Source organism: Pteropus alecto, unplaced genomic scaffold (assembly GCF_000325575.1).
Source record: "Pteropus alecto unplaced genomic scaffold, ASM32557v1 scaffold63, whole genome shotgun sequence".
Lineage (NCBI taxonomy): Eukaryota > Metazoa > Chordata > Mammalia > Chiroptera > Pteropodidae > Pteropus > Pteropus alecto.
In genome coordinates this window covers 126,833-137,324 of record NW_006434897.1, presented here as the reverse complement: position 1 = coordinate 137,324, position 10,492 = coordinate 126,833, and the positions used below count along the sequence as shown (strand labels likewise).

Sequence of the window (10,492 nt, the reverse complement as noted above, 5' to 3'; positions counted from 1 at the left end):
GTGATTTGCCCTGATATTTTTCTGTGTTGTGTTCCACCACGAATGGACTTAAGCTCTCTCTCTATTCTACCTTTCTGTGTTTTCACATCTGTTCTTGCTTAGACCACTTTCTGAATTCTCTCTCTCTAAATATACAAATTTCCAGAGAGAGAAAATAAGATTCAACCTCAAGCTACTGTCACTCATGTTCAAGCAGAGTTTTTGCAACATGCCTCCTCTGATACTGCTGGCCAGCCCATAGGCCAGCTTCCCTAGGGTCAGGTGCTCATCCTATACAATCATCTGGGTGAGGCAGTGGTTAGAACCTGTTTACCTATGTCTCAGGCACACAGAAGATCTGAGCATGAGGCAGTTCTCCTCAGAAAAGACTGTGGGTTGGCAGGAACCTGTTGCTTAGTAGAGCCAGATAATCCATAGAGCCAGAATACCCAAATGTAGGTATGTGAATGGGCTACATCAGAATCTCCCAGGATCAATTTAAAAATACAGAACTCTGGGTTCACTCCAGATCTACTGAATTAAAATCTCGAGGTGGAGGATTAGGAAGAGAGGAAAAAAACATATATATCCCCTTTTTTCTCCCCAAGTGACTATTGCTTTGAAATTGTAAGGGAACAAAGCTATGTGAAGGGTGAGAAGGGTCAGACTCAAGTTTAGACAGTCTTCTTCTTGATTCTTTAATAAATTTGTAGAGGAATTCTTATGCACTCTAAGTGGAAGTATGGATGAAAGCACACTTGAAAAGTAGAAGTCCCGAAGCAAAGTAGAGTCCTCCAAAGAAATAAAATATAAGGAATGTTTTTCCCTATAGTTCCCAGAATTTACACAAATGACAAGTTAAGAGAAAAGCAAGAACTAATGTTAAATTCAAACACCATGACCTTTTGGTGTGGCCTCATAAAAGAGGTGAGAATTTGCTTCCCTTTTTTCTTACCTATAAAAGTATATTCGGTGAATTATCAGAAGCAATATGTAATTTTTTGAAAATGCTAACTGAATTATAAAATTAAATTTTCAGAAAATATTTTAAGAAGATTTTTTTATTTTAATGAGAGAAAGCTAATAAACTATTTTGTGATGGTTTAAAGGAAGAGTTGTTTAATATAAATGTATTTTAATAATTAATCACCATAAAAAATAAGCACTTACTTCTGGGTATTATTATCTTTATTACAAAACAAGTATTTTATGTTGAGGTAACATTTCAAAGGACATTTGGCAAAAATCAATTGAATTCAATATACACAATTTTGTTATGTGCAACATATGTAAAGAACTCAGAGGACAGTTTTTCTAGCATTGCACATAGATTAATTTTAGAAAAAAATAGCTAAAAGTTATCTATTCAAAGAGGAATTTCTTTCTCCCACTTTCTTGTTCCAATCCTTCACATCATTGCCCACAGTCAATGAGGTGATGTTCATGGGAGTTCCACAAAAAAAGTCAAAAATGATAAATTAGTTGAAAAAAAAAATTTTGTTTATCTAAAACATCTCACTGGTTCAGAACTTGAAAGTGCTCCCACAAACTAAATATTGAATAATATAGGATTTACTAATGCTTATTCCAAGAATAAATAGAATTCTCTTGTCTTTGATGGAGAAATCCTATGCAACGCTCTGCTGTGAAGCCCTCCCTTTCCTGATTCTCCAAGCCAACGTTGGTTACCCTCTTCTATGCTCTCATGTATTTTGCTCATACCTTTATTATAGAACTCTCCACGTGGGATTGTAATGATTCTCATTTCCCTCGTGTGTATTCCTCTTTACCTTTTTAGCTTTATTTATCTCTCTGTAAGCTCCTCAGGAGCAAGAAATAAGTCTTAAGCTTCTTTATATCCCCAGCACCTACCACAGTGCCTGGTACATAATAGAACCTCAATAACTATTTGTTAGATTTGTGCATAGGAACTATGTCATTTTTGAAGCTGTAATGCACATCTTTCCTCGCTTCCAGTCTCACTGAGTATGTTCTGGTGTCATTACACGTTATTTAAACCTCTGTGGTTGGTGACACCTTAGAAACAAGTATAATGTCTAGCATTTCCTTTCAGAAAAGAAATGGCCCTCCAGTTATTCTTCTGATAAAAAAATTAATAAATTATAGTTATAATTATTTCCATACTCTCCAACCCCCAAGACTTCTTTACATGAGGGCCCCATCTTAGGAAAGCTGATGCTAATAGCCATCTTGGCAGTCATTGTCATCTTGATCCCCAATGGGTTTGTTGTGATAAGCATCAACTGTTAATTTTCTGCTTTCTATCTCAGTGTTTTTTGACTGGCCATCTTCCTCACTGCTTGACTTACTCTCAGTAGAGTTGCTATCTTCTTGTGATTTGCTGCTGTCCTGAGAATCACTACTATCATCCTCCTCAGACTTGGTGTCCTGCTCAGACTGGCTTTCCTCACTCTGGCTCTCTGCAGAGGCACTGTGAGACTGAAGGCCTTCCTGGCTAGAACTGTTCTCCTCCTCAGTGGACTCTGGGCTTTCCTCTGAGTATTTGAGGCTCTCATTGGATTCACTGTCTGCTTGTTCCTCTTGGGATTTGCTTTCTGAACTGGAGGGTTTACTCAAGCTGCCCTCCTCACTGGAGTCGCTATCTTCCTGACCTTCTTCTGAGTGACTTGAGGTATCATCTGGATTATCACCCCTGGACTTACTTACTACCTCTTCCTGAGATTCACTACTGGTTTCTTGAGATGGTAAGTCAAGCTCTTGGCTAGACTCACTGCTGGGATCCTGTACATTTTGACTGTCTTTCTGGGACTGAATCTCCTCATTATCTTCTTGAGATTCACTCTTGCTGTTTTCTCTGGATTGGCTGAGACCAACTTCTTTGGAGTTAGTATTTTCTCTGGAGTCACTCTTGACTTCTTCCATTGTGTGGCTATTGTCAAGGTCACCTGTGTCATCTTCCACAGAAATGCGGGAGTTTTTGAAAAATTTTCTGCCAGGATACTCCACTGATTGCCTCTCACCTGAATTCTGAGGGCTTGCTTGCTCATCACTGTTCTCTTTTGATTCTTTTGATTTGACACTGGCACTGTTCACTCTGGAGTGGCTTCTCTCACTCTTGATGGTGTCTGGATCATCGCTCTGCATTCCTTCATCATCAAACTCAGAGCCATCCCCATGGCTACTATCCCCATCACTGCCGCCTCCCATCCAGTGCTCCTCACTCTCGCTCTCTTGAATGGGGTCATCTCCCTCAGGCCTACTGTTCACGTCGTCCTCATTGTCAAGGTCCCTGCTCTCACTGGTGGCATCTTGGGCACTGTCTTCCCCTTGAGAGGCACTATCTTCCCTGGATTGTGTAGTGTCAGCTGAGTCCTCATCACTTCTGAGTTTGGAGTTTCTTCCTTGACTCTCTTCAGGTCCTGGGCCATTGTCATCATCACCCAAAGTGTCATCTCCACTGTCATCTTCATCATCATCTTTATCATCTCCTTCTTTTCCTCCATTCCTAGAGATGTCATCAGCTGGTCTATGAGCATACTGATGGTCATCGAAGCCCAGGCCCTCCTCTGATTCAGTGCTGTCACTGGAGTCTTCATTTGCCTGGAGTTTGGGGTTAACAGATATAGTCAGTACTTCAGGAGGTGATATAGAGGGTGTTATCTAGTATCCATCAAGGTTCTTTCTCCTTTCTTCTTCCTATGTCCCTCACATAACCCATGGTCAATTTTACTGCTGAATAACATCTCTTCCCTGAGGTTAAAAGGGAAGGAAGAGGAGTTGAAACTCCAAGTCATTCCATTTTATATTAGTACTATTCACTCATGCTGTAAAAATTTCTCAAAAAGTTTTGTTAAAATCACATTGATGAAACTCAAATCATATGGTAAATATGATTCCTTCAAGAAAACTCTCAGAATTTTTTTTCTTTTTTTTTTTTTGTAAACTAAAGAGTTGAACTATAATGCTCACTCATCAAATTGCTTGGTTTAAAACAGAGTTTTTAAAAATATTGGGTGATTTTAAAATGACCCACACATTTTTTTCTATTCAACTTGGGATAAAAAAAAAGTTATTAGGGCAAGAGTATAAAATCTTCAGCTAAAAAGAAAGTAAAATATTGTAGTAAGGTCTATATCTCACCCAAACTGTGTTTACACCTCATTTTCCCAGGTAGAGAGTTGTCCGTAGAAGGCTCAGCTAAAAGACTGCAACTAGTGTAACCACCAAGTTCTAAGTGTGAGCTCAGACAGATTATCCCTATAAGTAAAACAATGGGATGCTCTACACAGATAAAGGACAGTGAGTCATTGTCGTGTTCTGAAAAATCTACTCTCTTTCTCATACTCTAAAACAGTATTCTCACCATTTTTTTTTCTTTTTCCACGTATTCCTACTGATCATAGTCTGAGTTTCCAATTGGGATTATGGGATAAGGAGATCTCTTTCCATCTCTAGAGTTTACACTGGTAGGCTGAAACCGAGCACCTGTTTAGCTTTCCATATGTCAGTAGGCATGTACGCCATCCTTCTCAGGCAGACTGTTTCCCTTATTTGAACTCAGAGATCACTGAGGTAATAAGCTGTAGCATCCCCAGAAAAGAGCCTTTCTCCATTTCTATGCTGATAAATTTCTAGACTGTTCCTCTAACGGACCTTTAGTAAATAGTGGTAAAAAGCTAAATAATTCATCTTCTAGCTGTGGTTGAGTATAGAATGCAACATGGATCAAAGCTTTGGAGAAAAACCTGGTTCCTGGAACCTCTGGAGCCCCACAGGGTTTAGTTTGGTCAAATGATAGGACAGCTAAGAAAGTGACGACATTTAGTGTTAGAGAAATGAAGAGAAAGCAGAAGAAGGAGAAGAAAGAGAAGGAGAAGAAGAAAGAGAAGGGTGAGGGGAAGGGAAATGGGAGAGGGAGGAGAAGCAGAAAGAAAAAAAAAATTTTATTAAAGGGATGTAAGCTAAGTCAGCTCTTTTCCCTCCCAGAGCCAAGGATGAGACTATTTCACTGAAAGTTCCTCAGGGGTCTCCTATTCTCCCCTCCAACAGGATCCTTGGACATAGAAGAGGTTTCCAGGCCCAGCAGGCACTTCACGTCGTCTTATCCAGAACTCTTTTCTCTGTCTGATGTGAACTGCTCTAATTGTAAAAGCAACATTTTAGATTAATGAATGAGCCGTTACTTGTCTAACAGTCTATAACCATGTGTTTGTGTGTGTGTGTGTGTGTGTGTGTGTGTGTATTCTTTTTAACTAGGGTGACATTTAGGGCCACAGTGTCTATAATCTGGCCCCAGTGATAAATATGTCCACATCTGAATTCTCCCACTCATTTCTCCCTTATTTTATGGGACTATTTAGTCAGCATAAGCAATGGTTAGAAAATATTATATTTAGAACAGTTGCCAGGTAATTTAATCTAGCATCATTTCCTTCAATTTCTAAATAACCTGAAAAGTTTAAAAAGGACTGTTTAATTACCTGTTCCTCTGAGCTAACTTTACTTTCTTCTGATGACTCACTGCTCTCCTAAAAGGAAAAAAAAAAGTGTGTTATTTAGTAATTCCCAAGGAAAGGAAAAAAATATGATACACATCAATTGCTCGTGGTTTGGATTTACTACTTTCTAAATGGCCTAAGGTGATGAGATGAGAGTTAAAGTTACTTTATGAGATGTTTATGACAAAAAATAAATGAGATCATTACCAAAGGAGGTGTTTGTGTCTGAGCCAAACGACCCTATAAAAAATGAAGGAAAAAAAAAAGAGTTATTCCTGCACAGGAACCGCGTCATCACAAAATTTAGAAAAATTTTAGGGGATTTTTTAAGTTTCTTGATATATATTTCATATTTACAAGAGTAATAACATTTATGATGAAATGGCTAAAAAATGAATGTGAGATGACTAATGGCCTGAAAAAAATCTTGTGGTATGGAAAACCTAGAAGATTTTTGTATTTCTTATACTTAAAGAAAAATATGCTTTCTTTGAAACTGGTTGTTCATACAACCCAGAGAAAACATAACATAGGGAAAATAGCATGGGAACTCAGAATCCAGATTTAAGTCTCAATTAGCTCATTGGTATTGGTTTTAACCCTGAAAAATAACCATCTTGTTGTTAGCAGTGAAATTCATGTGTTCCAGGAAAGCCCTAACTCTCAGGTGACTGCAATGATTGTGACTCTGTGAATTTGAACAGTTCACTTCACCTGCCTGATATCACTTTCTTATAAATTAAGAATATTGGCAACCACCGTGCTTATTCCACAGGGCTGCTGTGAGGATGAAATCGGCTAATGCCTATGGAAGCATCTTGAGAACTATTCAATATGATATAAACTAAAAAAAATGATCCATTTTGAAAACATCCACTTTATAAAATTCAACAGTAGACAAAACTGAATGGAGAAAGCCATTAAACCTTCTTTGAGTCACATAAGGTCACCTGAATAAAAAGAAATGCTAAATCTGAAACTTAATTAGTCAGAGTTCTAATTTATTTCACTTTCTTTAATCTTACAAGAACTCACTGCTTGAGACTCTGGTTCCCTTTCTCCCTCTACTCTCCTTCCCCGTGAGCAAAGTAAAATTTCCAAGTCCCCGTGGCTTGAAGTTGCTGAGAGATGGGTGTAAAGACCCAAGGTGCAAAGTAGAGCAGGGTGACACTGCTATCAACAAGTTTTCAACAAGCCTCTCAGCAATGCAAGGTTGGAGTTATTTCCTCAGAGGAAGAAGCTGTAATCACTTTAAATCTTTGCCCTGTGAGGCTACAGGCAGGCACAATGGCAGACTACTCCAGTCAGTTATCACTTGGAATTAAGGGGTAGTCAGTCGGGAGCAAGACATTGGTATTTTTCTCATGCCAACACTGGACTTGAGAACATAGAACATTTGTGGTACTCCTAGAGTCTCTGGTTGAATGAGACAAAGGATCTACAGTGGCTGGTTTTAAATTAACAAGCCTTATAACATCTCTGATGCAAGTTCATGCAATGTCTTTTCCAGCCTCAGGCAGGGGCAGAACCCTATCTCAAGCCTCTGTCATTATCTTCCCATCACTAAAGCATGTGTCCAAGTTGTATTATCTTCCCATCACTAAAGCATTGTGTCCAAGTTGTATCATATGCAAAAGCCCGTAGGAAATAAAGTAATGAACAAAAACACTGACTTAACATAATATTTTAACCCTTACTTGTAGTTCCACTCTTGAGAACCCACTGACTTCCTAGCTCAGGTCCCTTCCTGAGAAGGATGAAACGCCCTGGTAAAGAATGTGGATTCTGAAGCCAGAGTGACCTGGGTTCAAAGTCTGACTCTAACAATTATTAACCATATAACGCAGACAGGGTAGGTTTCACTCACTGTCTTCAGGGTTCCCATTTGTAAAATGAGAATAAAATGTAACACCTAATTCACTGGGGCGTTGTGAAGATTGAGAAAGTTAATACATGTAAACCACGTAAAACCATGCCTGGCAATGATTCTTGAGTTATTGAGAGCTAATAATCATTGGATTATTCAGAGTCAATAGTCAATTAACATTAGCTTTCATAGCAAAGACTCTAGTACCCTCTCATTTTTCTTTCTTTTCTCACCTTCTACGACTTGACCTCCTGCCTAACCAGACATCTGGTAAACATATTTATAGTCCTAATCCTCTGAGGGCAGTCTTGGTTCATTGTCACCCAACCCCTTGCGCTACTATACACATCCATTATGAAAATAAAGCTAAAAGAGAAAATGCTTCCTCATCAAATTATGCTATTAACTTGGAGGTGAAGCATTATATGAACTAAGTTTTTTTAATATGAACTAGAAATTATAGCTCTTACTACTTATGTTATAGGTTATTAATGTGTTCATTAAATCATTAGCAGTTTCAACATTTGCAATGGAGCTAATTTGGTTATATTAATAATATATTAAAATTAAAATATTTCAAAAAATCTTATTTCTACTCACCTTCCATTCTTCAGAGCTCTTGGATTCAGTGTTTTGATACCTGGCTACCTAGAAAATTTAGTACATATGGTCAGCCCACAGAGAAATTTCCAAGGCTGCAGCTATTAATACACTACTTTCTTAGGAGCAGTAGTAGTTGAATTTTAGCAAGCATCAGAATCACCTGGAGACCTGTCAAAACATGGATCTTGAGCCCCATCCCTAGAGAGTCTGGTTCAGTGGGTCTGAGGTAACACTCAAGAATTTACATTTCTAACAAGGTCCTAGTTGACATTGATGTTGCTGGTCTAGGGATGACACTTTGAGAACCACTGCTTGTGAGGAAGAAAAATGAGAATCATAGCTGTATGAATGGCAACTGAACAGAATAAGGAATAACTCAGATGATATTTTAAAGAACACAGTTTATTAAGAAACTATTATATTTTTTCTGACTGAAATATATCTAGCCACCTTGGCTCATAGCCAATGAAAATTGTAAAGTTTTAGGTATAAAAGAATGTTTTCATGTATTTCTATCACGATACTTACTGGAAGAGCACAGGACAATCCCCAAAGAAGCATAAGCAGGATACTGGTCTTCATAGCTGGGTGTGACACCTCTACCTGTGATGAAGGACAGATGTTTTTCTCCATACTAAAAAGGTATAGGAGCTTCAATTTTTTAACAGTTCCTCCCTATTTAAAAAACAACTCATCCAAATATCCATCAACTGACAAATGGATAAATAAAATATACTATGTCTATACAATGGAATATTAGTCATCCATGAAAAGAAATGAAGTACTAATATATGCTGCAAAGTAAAGGAAACTTAAAAACATTATACTGAAGATGAACACAAAAGACCACATATTGTATAATTCCACTCACATGAAATGTTAGAAATAAACAAATCTATAGAAACAGAGTAGATAAGTGTTTGCTCAAGGCTGGAGAAGATGGGAAGTTGGGGGTGACAGCTAAGGAGTGAATTTTAGAGGTGATGAAAATGTTCTAAAATTATTTTGATAAAGGATGCACAACTCTGTGAATATGTTAAAAACAATGAACTGTGAAATAGGTAAAGTATAAACGTGAATCGTATCTCAATAAAGCTGTTTTTAAAATACCTCACACCTAAGAGATAAATTGAAAATTTTTCAATGAAGAGCTCGAGAAACACTTCTTCACCAACCCATAAAATATGATAAATGGAGGAAAAAGTAGAGAAAAAGGAATAGAGAAATTTCTAATCTTTCACTTTCATGATAATTATGTAGCTTAGTGTGGCAGAGCAACCTGGCTAATACATTCCCCCAAAAAACTAAATGTATTGATACCAATGATAGGCGGTGGGCATTTGTACACACACACACACACACACACACACACACACACACACACACTACATAACCTCATAATAATGTCTAGATAAAATAGATTGGTTTTGCTTTTTTTTTTTCCTTGATCTGTAAGAGATGCACGATGGCAGCTTTCATATTACAGCTCCAGAAAGCTCTTAATAGCTACTGTGCTACATTTAGTCATACATAACACATGGTTATGCTAAATTCTTTTAAGTGTCATTCACAGTACTGAAGGTTCTCAGGAAGATTAGAGGTTTGGGAAGCACTTGTGAATCATGTAAAAAGAAATAGGCCAAATCAAACTGTATTTTCCTGTAGGGTGGCTTCATTTCACACCTCAAGAACTAGTGATTTGGAAAACAATTTGTTCTATATCTAAAAATTGATGTACTAGATGCTAATGTAAAAAGTTACTGAAATGATTGAAAGGAAAATAACTTGCCCTGTACTAGTAAAACCCTGTGGCTGCCCTAATAACTGGTCGGATAAACTTCTATATATTTTGTGAAAAATCCTGCAAGTTTATTGCAGACTTCAATTTTGTCAATTTGTTTCTTTAAATGTTAGATGTATACTATACTAGTGACAAAAAAATCTAAGCCAGAGATTCTCAACTCTGGCTGTACATTAGCATCACCTGGGGAGAAATAAAGACATACCAATGCATGAATCCCACTGCACAGTAACAGATCAGGTCACTGGGGGTGAGAACAGGCATGAGCTTGTTTTTAAGGTACTCTTAATGATTTTAACCCTTGATCTAAGAAATAAGCATACATTGCTCAATAATGTCTGAATATGCTGAATAATATCTGAAATACTGGGCTTGTGAAGTCATTTAATCTTTTCTTTTGTAATTTATTCAAGAAAAAATTGAAATCCTAAGAAAAGGAAGCTGAGAATGGTCCTCATCTCAACTTTCATACAGCTCCAATGGTACACAGAGCCTCTTATTTTATATCATGAGCATCATCTCTCTTCAACATTGCCATTCTTAGTTTGTGTTATTTTCTTTATTCTAATTAGGCATAGTTCATATCAATCCTTGTTCTGGTATTATTTAAATGTCTTTTTCAAATTCTTTGCCTAATATCAACAAAGCAAGCATATGAAAATGCTCAACTCAACCTTAAACAAACCTAATTCAACAAGATGTTACTTCTGAAGGAAACCAGAATATCTCATCCCAAAATATTCCTCTTTGAATGACATAAAA

General features: G+C 37.4%; 1 protein-coding gene across 2 annotated transcripts; it reads right to left on the bottom strand.

Moving 5' to 3' along the window:
- Positions 1-2,178: 2,178 nt before the first annotated feature.
- Positions 2,179-8,511, bottom strand: DMP1 (dentin matrix acidic phosphoprotein 1). Of its 2 annotated transcripts, XM_006910709.1 has the most exons (5): positions 8,454-8,511; positions 7,927-7,970; positions 5,667-5,699; positions 5,442-5,489; positions 2,179-3,561 (listed from the first exon to the last, which is right to left on the bottom strand). In XM_006910709.1, exons 1-5 carry the CDS (start codon positions 8,509-8,511, stop codon positions 2,179-2,181), a joined length of 1,566 nt encoding a protein of 521 aa, XP_006910771.1. The 2 variants fall into 2 exon arrangements, with proteins under 2 accessions (XP_006910771.1, XP_006910772.1); XM_006910710.1 differs by lacking the exon at positions 5,442-5,489.
- Between the last annotated feature and the right edge of the window lie 1,981 nt (positions 8,512-10,492).

Excerpts from the sequence above, each read along its gene's own strand:
- DMP1 (XM_006910709.1), bottom strand. The coding sequence starts at position 8,511 with ATGAAGACCAGTATCCTGCTTATGCTTCTTTGGGGATTGTCCTGTGCT. Across the intron at positions 5,700-7,926 it reads AGAGCTCTGAAGAATGGAAG|GGTCGTTTGGCTCAGACACA; the intron begins GTGAGTAGAAAT and ends CATTTTTTATAG. Across the intron at positions 5,490-5,666 it reads AGACACAAACACCTCCTTTG|GAGAGCAGTGAGTCATCAGA; the intron begins GTAATGATCTCA and ends TTTTCCTTTTAG.